The following is a 16,052-nucleotide window of genomic DNA, read 5'->3' as shown; positions in this document are numbered from 1 at the left end:
ATAGAAAGACAAATACTGGATGATTCCACTTATATGAGGTACTTAGAGTAGTCAAAATTATAAAGACAGAAGGTATAAGGGTGGCTGTCAGGGGCTTGGGAGAGAGGACATTGGAGAGTTGTTTAATAAGTATAGAGTTTGTTTTATAAGATGAAGAGTTATGGGGATGGTTGGTGGTGATGGTAGCACAACAGTGTAAATGTATTTAATACCACTGAACTATACACTTAAAAATGGTTAAGATGGCAAATTTTATGTTACATATTTTACCACAATAAAAAAAGAAGAATTTTTAAAGAAATTTAAAATAAATAAATTTTTTAAATGTAGTGTTGGGTCCCATCCTCAGAGTTTCTGATTCTGCAGGTCTGGGGTGGGACCTGAAAATTTGCATTTCTAGCAAGTTCTCAGATGATGCTTCTGCATCACACTGAACACTGCTGAGAGATTGGAGGATTGAAGAGAAGAAGGGGAGGAAATGACTCAAAGAGAAACTCTTAATTAGAATTTTATCAGAAATTACAACCTCTTCTTAGGTGTGGACTTTGAAAGGTTTTTGGCTTTGTCCTTTGAAATGGCAAATAGCCAGTTCTCACCTTTTAAGGGTATTAAAATTGCCATCCTATAAACTATAACATTAAAATATGTAATAAAGTAGAATTATAGTTAAATTGATCCTGCAATGCAAATATTATAGCATTGTCAGTAAGAATTTTTAATTTCAAAATGTTTGGTTTTATCTTTGTTGGCTGTTTTTATCTAAGAAATGACCTGATCCAGTAGCCAGAATCAGGAGCATATTTTTGCCCTGTGTGAGAAATAGAAAAACTTGCAAGACTCAAAGTACTTGCAGTGGAAATTAGATTTATTTAAGCCTTTTCAGCTCAAGTTGCGGTCAGTAGGAAACAAAGCCATTGACAAAAAATAGTGTCCTTATAAAAGCTGTTTAAGAGTCTACGTTATATGATTGTTCAGGGCTATCCCTTATATCCAATTTCTCACAATCTGTAACAAGATTGTTTGGGTTGTATCTGATAGGAATCTGCCCCAAACTGGTTAAACCAAAAAAAAAAAAAAAAAAAAAAAAAAATCTGTGGGTTTATGTAAGTGAACAGTGCAAGGGTATATTTAGCTTTAAGCACAGCTTGATACATGTCTCAAACGAAGTCATCAGTTTCTATCTTTCAGCTTCCTTTGGATTCTTTAGGCTCCACATTGTGGCTCTCCTGGCAGCAGAGCCTCACACCCTCATTTAGCTTCACACTTCTCCTGCCTTCAGGCTCAGTGGAAAAGAAAGTCTGTGTACCAACTTTCCCAGCAAAAATTCTGAAGTTCACTCTAATGAAACTAGCTTTATGGGTCCAGCCTCCGAACAACTGTAATCTAGGACATGGGATACTCCCTTAAACCAATCTAGGGATTACTCTTCCTGGAGCTGGGGATGTGGGACTAACTGCCTAAATAAACCACATACATGGCTGATGTTGGAGGGAAGAGTGGTTTTCCTTAAAAAGTATGGTATACTTTTTGTCCCTAAAAAAGAGAACGTGTGCTGTACATTAAACCACAAGCTTCTACTCTCTCCTCTATTCTAAGATCTTGAGAAACTCTAAACCCATCATTTTCAAACAACCTCTTTTCTCCTTAAATGGAAGGAGGTGGGGAATTGGGGAATAAATAGCTGAAATAGATTGCATCAAGGAGGGAGTAGGGTATGGGGAAGCAAAGGGGGAAGGCATAATTTTAAGACCTTCTTAGGTGATATTCCTGGTCAGCCTATTAGAAGTTTTTTTTAAAATGAGGGAAGAGAAGATTCCTATACATACTTTGTTCCCTCCCCTCATTTCCAGCCCTGAAGACTAATAACTGTCTTACAGGCTGTCTGCCTAAAAACATTCATGTGACCATTTTTATATGCTTTAATTTCCCATGTACCTGGCCCTTATTTCACAGACTAATATTCTTTCCATATTACGTAGATTAAACTCATATACCTAGTAAGGTAGTAAATCAGTTAATAAATTCTTTAGAACCTAACATTTTCTGTACTGTTATTTATATTAAAAATATTTAGTCATCAGAAGCAATTATTTCTACCTTAAGTAAATCCAGTAATTATCCCTTTCACACAGTCTGCTTTCTCCAATCTGTTTGCTTTTTTTTTACCTGCCATTTTTCTACACCAGCGGTTCCCAAACTTTATTGAATATTGGGATCACTTTGAGAGCTTGTTAAATCACAGATTTGTAGGCCCTCTTCCTCTAGAGTTTCTTATTTACTAGATCTGGAGTAGAGCCAGAGAATTTGCAAGTTCCCTAGTGATCCTGAACTACTGGTCCTGAGACCTTTGTTTTGAGAATCCCTGCAATAAAATCACTTGCCCCTGCTAATTTCTGCTATGACTCCTCCCTGAAACCTTTTCTGATCTATCCAAATTGATCATTCCTTCTTCTTAAAATGGATGTAGCTATGGTAATTTCACTGGAACCTTAAATCTCTTGTATCTACTGGATGTAGCCCCAATTAAATTATAGGGTTTTCTAGATAGGTACAATCTTCCATTTATTTTGTTTGTGCAACCACATGGAACCAGTGAAACTACATGGAATCAGTGAATGCTCAGTAAATGTTGCTGGCAATTTCTATAATTTTCAGTTGCTTGTTTGTTTTGTACTGTTAAGTTAGAAGTCTTCGTTTTATATAACATTTACTTGTATCTAAATTATAATTTTTAGATGAAGTAATTTGGTGGTGTTATCAGAAGCTTACATATTGTGGGCAATACTATTTGATCTCAGATGACCATCATCAGATGTACTGTTTAGCGATTAGAATAAATAGAAAATGTATGTGGTACGTTGGTAGATGTTGAAAATCAGACTTTTTGAGAGTATTATTATCAATAAGGTTTTTTTTTTTAATATCTCCTCTATAGGATAATTTCAGTTAATCTCTAATGAGCATTAGCTTCAAAATCCAAATTTGTAAGCTGTATACTCACTATCACTATGAATCAAACAATAAAAACAAGGTTATGGGTATTAACACTTCCAATTAGGTTTAACAGCTGATAAGTTTTCACTGTAAATCATCGTTCAACTATCTTATCTACCATAGTTGTGAAATTAGAAAAAAATCCGGAAAGTGCCTCTTTTAAATGTTAGTTGAGTACCTTCTAAAAAGTAAAACTGTAAAAGTGTTTATTTAGGGGTGAAGTACACTAATGTCTGAAACTTTGAAATGCATCAAAAAATAAGATTGATGAAAGAATATGTAGTAAAGTACATATGTAGCAAAATGATAAGAATTGTAGAATCTAGGTGTTAAGAATATGGATGTTCACCAAACAGTTTTTCAACTTTTTTCAAAAGTTTGAAATTTTTCCTATTAAATGTTGGGGGAAAATAAACTTATACTTATCCAGAATTTATGGGGATTATAGCTATACAAATATTCCCATTATATTGGTATATGAAGCTGCCATTTATGTAAGTTAAAAACAGATAAATATAGGCAATTTCATTTGGTTCCACCTAGTATTAAGGTTCTTTACATTTTATTTTGTTTTTTCCTGATGACTGGAAATTGGCTTAATTTAAGATTCAGTTCACCTTAATACTGATTAATTATGCTGGTCTAGATGTACTTAGCTACATATATGTTCCATTGTTGATATGAAAAACTTACAAGAACCTAGAAATCTAGTTTCTAGGTATTCTGCCTATATTTTGTTGCCAAAATATGGTTTTCATTTCCCAGAGGTATACAATTATATTTTAAAAATTACCTTGGTTAAATGGGGAAAATATATACTAACACCTCAAATAACTGGTTTATTTGCTCTGTACTTGTCAATTGAAATTTTATGAAAACTAGGTTGAAACCCAGTCAAATCATGGATAGTGATGATGGTTGCCAGTGTGAATGACTTAGTGCTACTGAATTGCAATCTTAAAAATGGTTAAAGTAGTAAATTTTATGTTATGTATATTTTACCACAATAAAATTTTAAAAAATAAGGAGGTGGAGGAGGAGGCATTTCTGGATAACCGTAAGATAGCACAAGGGCCCAGACAGCTTGGCTGAGGTAGGTCAGAGGGTCAAGCATGCTCAAACAAATGCTACCTACCTCCAATTTTTACCTAGGTAGGTCAAATGAAATCTGACTGAATTTGAAAGCTGAGTAAAAGCACAACTTTGGATATTGTTACCACGTATTCAGTTCAGTTTTTTTTTTCCCTATTCTAATTGCTAAGTTTTAATTGGAGCACACAATTAAAATTCATATTGTTATACAGACTGGAGACCTCACCCGTATATAGTACCTGACTATATAGTCCTTCCCACTGAGCATAGTTAAGCTAGTTGTTCTGACAGAAGCCACTTATCTAATTAAGTGAAATGTGCACAGTAGGTGACAAGCTTTAATTAGCAGTTTCCTATTGTGCAGTCAAACTTTAAGGGTAGTAGAGGAGAGTGAATGGTGTCATTGAGTTAAACCGTCTTTGCCCTAATGGAAATCGGTGTCAAAACTTGTGTTAACTGAGAGGAAAAAAAAAAGGAATTGCAACCTAATTCCACAAGAACAAATTAGAGTTCATGAAGTATCCTCAAAAGCAAAATGGGGAAATGTTTAAAAATTAACCATCTCAATAGAATTTTTTAAAATATAGGCATCCCAGACTTGACTTTTAGATTTAGAATATAATAAATATAATTTAATTCCCACAAAAAAGGAAAACCAATCATACCTATAATGGAAACATGTAGGCCCAAATTTATCATATCACTATCCTAAAACAATTTATCCTGATATCCTCATCTCTCCTTCCCTTTGGGCTTTTTAATTTAATCATCTTTCTCTCTTACAGTCGTACTTTACCAGAAAGAGAAATGAGTGGGGGTTTTTTCTGTCTCAGTTGAAAACTGAATGAGACCATATGTGAAATCATTTATGTAATACTTTAGTTTTCCAAGTTCAAGAGGTTAAGAGGTTAATGTTGTTGAAATGGGAGATACACTGAATTTCACATATTCCTATATTTACCAATCCTTGAAGAATTATTAGGTCATATAAAAGCAGCTTGAGGATTGTCTGTTTGCATTCTGGTTCATTAGAGAAGATGAAGAATTACTAGAAAGATGGACTTCCCTGGTGGCACAGTGGTTAAGAGTCTGCCTGCCAATGCAGGAGACACGGGTTCAAGCCCTGGTCCAGGAAGATCCCACATGCCGTGGAGCAACTAAAGCCTGTGTGCCACAACTACTGAGCCTGTGCTCTAGAGCCCGCGAGCCACAACTACTGAAGCCCGCACACCTAGAGCCCATGCTTTGCAACAAGAGAAGCCACTGCAATGAGAAGCCCGTGCACCGCAATGAAGAGTAGCCCCGCTCACTGCAACTAGAGAAAGCCCACGTGCAGAAACAAAGACCAGTGCCGCCAAAAACAAATTAATTAATTAAAAAAAAAAACGTTAATATACTAGAAAGATGGAGGAAGTTATATAAAAACAAAATTCAGAAAACACAAGACTCCGCAGAAGAATACAAGGAAAAACAGAAAAAGAAGAAACTACTCTACTGGAAATGTGTTGGTTGTTTTTCTCCTCAGTCTTTTAATGTAGAATTAAAAGTTCCTATAATACAACATAGTAGGCTCATCCCATTAAGTGAGAGCTGCAGTGAAGAGGAGGCTGGGGTGTTAATGATAATGTCATTATTTTCTCTTTTAATTTACAGAAGTTGCTGGGTGTGTTTTGCCACTGATGAAGATGATAGAACAGCTGAATGGGTGAGACCATGCAGATGCAGAGGATCTACAAAATGGGTTCACCAGGCTTGTCTGCAGCGCTGGGTGGATGAAAAACAAAGAGGAAACAGTACAGCCAGAGTGGCATGTCCCCAGTGCAATGCTGAATACTTAATAGTTTTTCCAAAGTTGGGTAAGAAGATCCTTAAAACCAACACAGATATATATATATATATATCATGTTATAATATATGACTCTATGATCCTAGGTTGATTTTTAAGTGACTCATGTCTTTGCTTTTTTGTGAATTTCTGTATTCCATTTCTGTTGTTTTCTCTCTAAATGTCAGATATTTGTTTTGCTAACAGTTTACATTATCCTTAATATATCCCCAGATCTATCCATTTGTCTGTGTATTCAATGTTTTCATTTGGTTGAGTGGATAAAGAACTTGGATATCTAATTGTGTGGGTAAAATCAAGTTAACAAAACTATAATAAAAGGCTGACTAAAGAGCCTCATTCTCTGGAAACCATTGGTGTGGGAGAAAGAAAACAATAGTGTGTTCTTTCTAATACTTATTTTTCTTAATTCTTCTATTAAGGAATAAAAGGGAAATTAAATATTTAATAAAAGACAGTGTTTAGAATCCAATTTATATGGCTGTCTTTCATGAAAACTACTTTCCTTTTTCTGTGAGTTGGCAGGCAAGGAATAACCAATGGTCTTTGAGAATGAGGCTAGCATTGAAACAAGTGTAGCGGATTGTTTAAAGGAAGCTATAACTAAGGCTGATATTTAGTTAGCATGTTCCATTACATCCATGTGATTATGAACTGGTGTCATTCTCTTTGTTTGGTGTTTATGCCATGCCAGTTGTTCAACATTTTTAATGTCACACTTGACTATAATCAAGAGGTGAGGTATATGAAAGCAGTTTGGGTTTTGGGAGGGTCAAGGAAAAAATGACTTTGTGGAGGAATAGAGTTCAAGGAGAAACTGGAAATAGTTATTAGATTTTTTTTTTCTAGGTGCTATACATACTGAAATCAGACCTTTCTTTAAAAAAATAAGGCAACATAAGTGCAGCTGATGAAGTGCTTTTCTAATGTGAGAAGATTAGTAATAAGGGCAAACAAAATTTCCATAGCTGTCTATATTTTTCTAACATAATGCATAGGAAGAAGCGATAGCTTTCTATGAAAGAAAAATAGTGTAGTAGAGAAAGTAGCATTTCTCAGACGTTTAGAATTTGTGGACCACACTGACAGGTCTTTTTTGTTGTTTTTGTTTTTAATTAATTTATTTATTTATTTTTGCCTGTGTTGGGTCTTTGTTGCTGCGCGCGGGCTTTCTCTAGTTGCAGCAAGCGGGGGCTACTCTTTGTTGCGGTGCGCAGGCTTCTCATTATGGTGGCTTGTCTTGTTGCGGAGCATGGGCTCTAGGCGCGAGGGCTTCAGTAGTTGCGGCACACAGGCTCAGTAGTTGTGGCTCACGGGCTCTAGAGTGCAGGCTCAGGAGTTGCAGCACATGGGCTTAGTTGCTCCATGGCATGTGGGATCTTCCCGGACCAGGGCTTGAACCCGTGTCCCCTGCATTGGCAGGCGGATTCTTAACCACTGTGCCACCAGGGAAGTCCCACTCATGGGTCTTTTAAACATCATGAAAAGCGATTACTGCTGTAGTCTTTCACCACATTGATATCTGGCTCACTAAAGTCAAAGTTACAGTTTCCTATTTAACTGTTTCTTTTCCTACTTCTTAGTTCTGCTAAATCAGATAATCCCACTTTTCAACTATAGGTTGTTGGGAATAGCAGCAAGTACAGGATGATTCTTTTAGATGTTTTAGATATTCAGATGGATGGGTACAAAAATTATTGCAAGAATTCTCACTGAAAACTACCTACAATATCTGATGAAGCACTGAGTTGACAAATGTATGGCACTCAGCAATGAAGTTGAATATTTCAGTTTGGAAGATGGCAGTGGATAAATCTGTCTTTCTGGTTGTATTTCAGTTCTAGGAAACATGTTTTTAGGTCTAGTGTGGTAATTGAATACATTTTTTAAGTATACTAATGATAAGACACTGATTTCATTCTACAACAAGGAAAGAAAATGGCTACATGTTGGAAAAGTCAAACTCTTTGCTTAAGCTACGTGTATCATGATTTGGTCTTTGTATTTTATCATTAAGAACTGTTATTTCACCCTCATGATAGGTTCAAGCTATTCACTATACTGAATATCACAGAGATCTGCCACTTGAGTAAGCCACAGATAATCAGAAATTTTTTACTGACCTTATTGGTGTCATGGGAAAAAAAATGTATATACTTCACTTAAATAGTTTTTGTTAGCATCTTTCCTCCTGACAAGATAGGAAAGCAGAGTGTTGTATTTGCTTCTTTTTTCCTGACCTAACATGCTGAAGATACCTGCTCAGGGACTGCAGTTTGAATATTATATTCACAATTTTCCATGCAATCTTTAACAGACTCAGTAGAAGACTTACTGTCAAATGTCAGGTGTTGTCTGTAAATGAAGCCATGTGTGAATTGACTTCCAGGTGCTATACTCTTCCTTGCTACACACATGACTAGTGCTTTTGGCCATATTGATCCTAGTGTACATTTTCAAGTCAAGGTTCAAAGATAATTGTTGGTTAAAGGAAAATCCCTTCTCTAAAGCATGTTTTCATTGATAATCAGAACTGTTTGTATTTCATAATTTACATATTATGTACATACCAAGAGTTGATTCATATTCTGAATACTAGTGGTTTCTTGTAGCCATGAAACAAAATATTTAAGAGCATACATCTGTGATACTAACTGTTCTTACTCACTGAATACCACACCTAACATTATGTAATTAATGTCCAGTAATGTCATCTGATACAGAAACATACCAGTAAATTGTTTTCTTTCTGAGCATGTTTGTCATTAATTTTGCAGCTGACCTTAGTTATACCTGTTTTTGTTAAAATAACTTAAAGTTTCTTCGCAGTTTTTAATCTTTGCTTTCAATGACAAAATTCATAATGCAGGTTTTGATTGGTTTACTAGAGTGGCTGAAAATTATATGAATGCTTCAGTGGCTTCTTATCCCTGTTTTATAATGTTTCAGTCCCTGTTTAAAAATGTATTATACTATGATTGGAACAAGGAGGTCCCCCAGTGTAAACTAATAACTTGTAATTCACTGGTCATAGCCCATTGTAAGATCCTACTGTTTTCTCTCTATAAGATCATACTATTTATCATTTATGACATTCTGAGTCAAATGTGTTTTTATCACTTTTACTCTTCAGTGAGCACTTTTGAGGCATTGATACATTTTCCTAATTGGGGATTTAACACAGTGATAAGACAACAACAAAATATATATTTAACCAATGTAAACAACTCATGATGTCAAAGTTTGTTAGCTGAAACAAACAGTCCCCTCTTAACTATCCTTGTAAAGCATGTGTGACCCTTGGAACATAACAATTAAGAAGCTAAAGGAATTTCCTTGAAAGTCATAATTAATCTTTTCAATTTATGAAATGTTTGTGATCAAAGCTTTTATCACTTTTTTTTTTAATCAAACTGTCTATAGTAAACCAGTTAATTGATTGCCAGGGACCACCATTGGTCCCCAGACGACACTTAGGAGACACTGGCCAGAAGAAGGAATGAAAGACAAGAGAAAAGATGCAGAGAGGAAGAGGTGATGGTTAACATTCTATGAGATGATCTCTGTGTAGCAGGTATTAAAAAAGAGTTTTCATATGGATTTAGACTCAGTCTGTCTGGCTAACTGGCCAAAGTCTGCATCTTTTCTGGTACTTAGTGGTGGCCAGAATGGAAGGATGGTGGCAAGTGTGTGTTCTTAATTGTCAATAGGGAATATACTGTGAATATATCCTCCTATTCATCCCATCCTCCTCCCTAAACCCTGGCAACCAATGATCTTTTTACTGTCTTCATAGTCTTGCCTTTTTCAGAATGTCATATAGCTGGAATCATACAGTATGTAGCCTTTTCAGATTGGTTTCTTTCACTTAGTAAATATATTTAAGGTTTCTCCATGTCTTTCATGGCTTGATAGTTCATTTCTTGTTAATACTGAATCATATCCCATTGTCTGGACATACCACAGCTTATTTATCCATTCTCCTACTGAAGGGCATCTTGTTGCTTCCAGGTTTTGGCAGTTACAAATAAAGCTGCAGTACACATCTGTGTGCAAGTTTTTGTCTGGACATATATTTTCAGCTTATTTAGGTTAATAATAGCGTAAATTGCTGGATCATATGGTAAGAGTATGTTTAGTTTTGTAAGAAACTACCAAATTGTCTTTCAGAGTGGCTGTACATTTTGCATTCCGACCAGCAGTAAGTTCCTGTTGCTCTATATCCTTGGCAGCACTTGCTTTTGTCAGTGTTTTGGATTTAGCCATTTATATCTCATTGTTTTATTTTTTATTTTTTTTTAATTTTTTTAATTTATTTATTAATTTTTGGCTGCATTGGGTCTTTGTTGCTGCACGTGGGTTTTCTCTTGTCGTGGCAAGCGGGGGCTACTCTTTGTGGTGTGAGGGCTTCAGTAATGTGGCACGCAGTCTCAGTAGTTGTGGTTCACAGGCTCTAGAGCTCAGGCTCAGTAGTTGTGGCACACGGGCTTTGTTGCTCCATGGCATGTGGGATCTTCCCGGACCACGGCTCAAACCCGTGTCCCCTGCATTGGCAGGCGGATTCTTAACCACTGCACCACCAGTTTTAATTTGCTATTCCCTAATAACATAGATGTTGAGTGTCTTTTCATATGCTTATTAAGAGTCTTATGTCCTTCTCACACCTGTCAGAATGGTCATCATCAAAAAATCTACAAACACCCAGGAATGCAAGGATTCTTCAATATACGCAAATCAATCAATTTGATACACCATATTAACAAATTGAAGGAGAAAAACCATATGATCATCTCAATAGATGCAGAGAAAGCTTTCAACAAAATTCAACACTCATTTATGATAAAAACCCTGCAGAAAGTAGACATAGAGGGAACTTTCCTCAACATAATAAAGGCCATATATGACAAACCCACAGCCAACATCGTCCTCAGTGGTGAAAAACTGAAACCATTTCCACGAAGATCAGGAACAAGACAAGGTTGCCCACTCTCACCACTATTATTCAACATAGTTTTGGAAGTTTTAGCCACAGCAATCAGAGAAGAAAAAGAAATAAAAGGAATCCAAATTGGAAAAGAAGAAGTAAAGCTGTCACTGTTTGCAGATGACATGATACTATACATAGAGAATCCTAAAGATGCTACCAGAAAACTACTAGAGCTAATCAATGAATTTGGTAAAGTAGCAGGATACAAAATTAATGCACAGAAATCTCTGGCATTCCTATACACTAATGATGAAAAATCTGAAAATGAAATTAGAAAACACTCCCATTTACCATTGCAACATAAAGAATAAAATATCTAGGAATAAACCTACCTAAGGAGACAAAAGACCTGTATGCAGAAAATTATAAGATACTGATGAAGGAAATTAAAAATGATACAAATAGATGGAGAGATATACTATGTTCTTGGATTGGAAGAATCAACATTATGAAAATGACTCTACTACCCAAAGCAATCTACAGATTCAATGCAATCCCTATCAAACTACCACTGGCATTTTTCACAGAACTAGAACAAAAAATTTCCCAGTTTGTATGGAAACACAAAAGACCCCGAATAGCCAAAGCAATCCTGAGAACAAAAAACAGAGCTGGAGGAATCAGGCTCCCTGACTTCAGACTATACTACAAAGCTACAGTAATCAAGACAGTATGGTACTGGCACAAAAAAACAGAAATACAGATCAATGGAACAGGATAGAAAGCCCAGAGATAAACCCACGCACATATGGTCACCTTATCTTTGATAAAGGAGGCAAGCATATACAGTGGAGAAAAGACAGCCTCTTCAATAAGTGGTGCTGGGAAAACTGGACAGGTACATGTAAAAGTATGAAATTAGAACACTCCCTAACACCATACACAAAAATAAACTCAAAATAGATTAAAGACCTAAATGTAAGGCCAGACACTATCAAACTCTTAGAGGAAAACATAGGCAGAACACTCTATGACATAAATCACAGCAAGATTCTTTTTGACCCACCTCCTAGAGAGATGGAAATAAAAACAAAAATAAACAAATGGGACCTAATGAAACGTAAAAGCTTTTGCACAGCAAAGGAAACCATAAACAAGACCAAAAGACAACCCTTAGAATGGGAGAAAATATTTGCAAATGAAGCAACTGACAAAGGATTAATCTCCAGAATTTACAAGCAGCTCATGCAGTTCATTATGAAAAAGACAAACAGCCCAATCCAAAAATGGGCAGAAGACCTAAATAGACATTTCTCCAAAGAAGATATACAGATTGCCAACAAACACATGAAAGAATGCTCAACATCATTAATCAATAGAGAAATGCAAATCAGAACTACAATGAGGTATCACCTCACACCAGTCAGAATGGCCATCATCAAAAAATCTACAAACAATAAATGCTGGAGAGGGTGTGGAGAGAAGGGAACCCTCTTGCACTGTTGGTGGGAATGTAAATTGATACAGCCACTATGGAGAACAGTATGGAGGTTCCTTAAAAAACTACAAATAGAACTACCATACGATCCAGCAATCCCACTACTGGGCATATACCCTGAGAAAACCATAATTCAAAAAGAGTCATGTACCAAAATGTTCATTGCAGCTCTATTTACAATAGCCAGGACATGGAAGCAACCTAAGTGTCCATCAACAGATGAATGGATAAAGAAGATGTGGCACATATATACAATGGAGTATTACTCAGCCATAAAAAGAAACAAAATGGAGTTATTTGTAGTGAGGTGGATGGACCTAGAGTGTGTCATACAGAGTGAAGTAAGTCAGAAAGAGAAAAACAAATATCGTATGCTTACACATACATATGGAATCTAAAAAACAAAAAAAAAGTGGTCATGAAGAACCTAGGGGCAAGACGGGAATAAAGACACAGACCTACTAGAGAATGGACTTGAGGATAGGGGGAGGGGGAAGGGTAATATGGGACAACGTGAGAGAGTGGCATGGACATATATACACTACCAAATGTAAAATAGATAGCTAGTGGGAAGCAGCCGCATAGCACAGGGAGATCAGTTAGGTGCTTTGTGACCACCTAGAGGGGTGGGATAGTGAGGGTGGGAGGGAGGGAGATGCAAGAGGGAAGAGATATGCAGATATATGTATATGTATAACTGATTCACTTTGTTATAAAGCAGAAACTAACCATTGTAAAGCAGTTATACTCCAATAAAGATGTTAAAAAAAAAAGTCATGTCTTCTTTGATGAGGTGTCTGTTAAGTCTTTTGATCGTTTTTAACATCAGTTTTCTTATTGTTGAGTTTTAAATGTTCTTTGTGTATTTTGGATAACAGTTCTTTATCAGGTATATCTTTTGCAAATATTTTTTCCCAGTCTGTAGCTTGTCTTCTCATTCTCTTGATCTTTCTTCTTTTTTAATGTAGTCATTTACAGCTATAAATTTCTCTCTAAGCACTGCTTGGATTTCTGCTTTGACCTGTTGATTATTCAGGAGTGTGTTGTTTAATTTTCACATACTTGTAAATTTCCCAAATGCCCTTCTCTTATTGATTTCTAATTTCATTCCATTGTGATCAAAGAACATACTTTGCTATCTGTTCTTTTAAATGATTAAGGCTTGTTTTATGGCCTAGCAAGCTTTATACTTGCAAATGTTCCATGTGTACTTGGGAAGATGTGTGTTCTGGTGGTGGTGGTGGTGGTGGTGGTAGAGTGTGATATAAATATCTAGTTGACTCATAGAATTTTGAAGTCTTCTATTTCCTTGTCGTTCTTTTACCTATTCATTGAAAGTGGACTGTTGAAGTCTACAGCTATTGTTGAATTGTCTGCTTCTCCAGTTCTGCCCATTTTTGCTTCATTTATTTTGGACTGTTGTTATGTGCATAAATGTTCCTAATTGTTACGTCTTTCTGATGGATTGTCCCTTTTACTGTCATAGAATGTCCTTCTTTGTTTCTAGTAACACTTTTTGTCTTAAAGTTGATTTTAACTGATATCAGTGTTGCCACTTCCACTCTTTATGTAAATTCTTAGATTACTTTCAAGTTAAATTATATTACAGCTTTGTTTTTTATTTCTTCATTGTTCTCAACTAAGCATTAATTCAAACTTCTGTGTAGAGAGGAAGATAACTAACAATTACCCTCAAAAACTGGTTGTCAAATGTTAAGTGGAGTGTAAAGCTTAGAAGGAAAAGATATTCACTAGGGATGATGAGGAATGATTCCTGGGAGAAACCCTTCCTAGAAAATCTAGCAAATAAAATTAATAGTTGTTACTATTTTATTTTATAGTATTTTCTTTTAATAATATTAACAGTGATATCAGTAGCTATCACTTCCTAACAGGCACTGACTCTTTGCCAGGCACTATGTCGATCAGTTTGCCTATATTATTTTAAGCTTCTCAAAAGCTCTACACAATAGATAGTGTCCTTATTCTACAGTTAAGGAAGCAGACTTGGCAAATTTATTTAACGGAATACCATGGGTTTCTAGCAAGTAAGGAGCCAGGATTTTAAATTGCCAAAGCACATCAGTAGCTAGAGGGGAAGGTTAGCTAAAGGATGCAGTTTGTTTAGTCAGCCTCCCAATGTACAAAGCAGGGTGGAGAAAGAGGAGGAGTAAATTTGGAGAGGCAAACAGAATATTGAGCACAATTAGTTTATATGTTAATATATTCTAGACTAGTATACTATACATCATGTTCTATGCTTCCTTTTTTTTTCTTAGCAATATATGGTAGATACCATTTTATATTAGTGTATAAAGAGCTTTCTTTTTCTTTGTAGTTGTATAGTATTCTGTTACATAAATGTATGGTTATATAACCAGTTTCCTAATGATGGACATATAGTCTGTTTGTAATCTTTTACTACTACAAAGAGTGCTGTCATAAACAACTGTGTAAAATAATTTTACACATGTGCAAAATGACTAGAGTGGAATTGCTATAAGTCAAAGGGTATGTGCAGTTATAACATTAATGGACATCATCAAATTGGCTTTTGTAGAGATTATGTCTGTTTAATCTTCCCAACAGTGCATTGGAGTGCCTGCTTTTCCATTGCCTTTACCAACATGCTGCTATCAATATACAGAACTAATTATATCTGCTGCCTTAGCATTGATCAAAGCTCAGCAGAATGTTCACTAAGGTTTTTTCTTCTATTATGAAATTTCATTTGTTGAGAAAGAATATATAACTACATATGAGGAATAATGACTAATAAACTATCATCCATTTACCTATCCCTCAGGTTTAGAGATAAAATATCCTGGTGATTTCAACTTTTTATCATTAAGTAATGACTATTTTTTTTTTAATTTTTTTAAATTTTATTTTATTTATTTATTTTCTATGGCTGTGTTGGGTCTTCGTTTATGTGTGAGGGCTTTCTCTAGTTGTGGCAAGCGGGGGCCACTCTTCATCGCGGTGCGCGGGCCTCTCACTATCGCGGCCTCTCTTGTTGCGAAGCACAGGCTCCAGACGCGCAGGCTCAGTAGTTGTGGCTCATGGGCCCAGTTGCTCCACGGCATGTGGGATCTTCCCAGACCAGGGCTCGAACCCGTGTCCCCTGCATTGGCAGGCAGATTCTCAACCACTGCGCCACCAGGGAAGCCCATGACTATTTTATCTATAAGAATTTTTTGTGTGTATCTTAAACTTCTATATAATATAGACATGATAATATAGAATACAGTTGCCCCTCGGTATCTGCGGGAGGTTGGTTCCAGGACCCCTGCAGATACCAAAATCCATGGATGCTCAAGTCCCTTATATAAAATGGTATAGTATTTGCATATAATTTATGCACATACTACTATATACTTTATTTTATTTTATTTTATTTATTTATTTTTGGCCGCGTTGGGTCTTCATTGCTGCACGCAGGCTTTCTCTAGTTGTGGCAAGCGGGGGCTACTCATTGTGGTGCGCAGGCTTCTCCTTGCGGTGGCTTCTCTTGTTGCGGAGCATGAGCTCTAGGCGCGCGGGCTTCAGTAGTTGTGGCACACGGGCTTAGTTGCTCCACAGCATGTGGGATCTTCCTGGACCAGGGATTAAAACTGTGTCCCCTGCATTGGCAGGTGAATTCTTAACCACCGCACCACCAGGGAAGTCCCCCTACTATATACTTTAAATCATCT

At 36.2% G+C, this 16,052-nt stretch overlaps 1 protein-coding gene across 2 annotated transcripts in view; it reads left to right on the top strand.

The window, feature by feature from the left end:
* The window catches only part of MARCHF5 (membrane associated ring-CH-type finger 5), a 51,516-nt gene that overhangs the window by 11,635 nt on the left and 23,829 nt on the right, over positions 1-16,052 (top strand). For both annotated transcript variants that reach the window (XM_036829287.1, XM_036829288.1), the window contains exon 2: positions 5,740-5,942. In XM_036829287.1, the coding sequence (XP_036685182.1) occupies positions 5,740-5,942 (203 nt within the window). The remainder of the gene's footprint in view (positions 1-5,739; positions 5,943-16,052) is intronic.

The sequence above is a fragment of the Balaenoptera musculus genome, chromosome 16 (genome assembly GCF_009873245.2).
Source record: "Balaenoptera musculus isolate JJ_BM4_2016_0621 chromosome 16, mBalMus1.pri.v3, whole genome shotgun sequence".
NCBI classification, from domain to species: Eukaryota; Metazoa; Chordata; class Mammalia; order Artiodactyla; family Balaenopteridae; genus Balaenoptera; species Balaenoptera musculus.
Note: the sequence above shows the minus strand (reverse complement) of the source record. Positions and strands in the feature narration are given on the sequence as shown.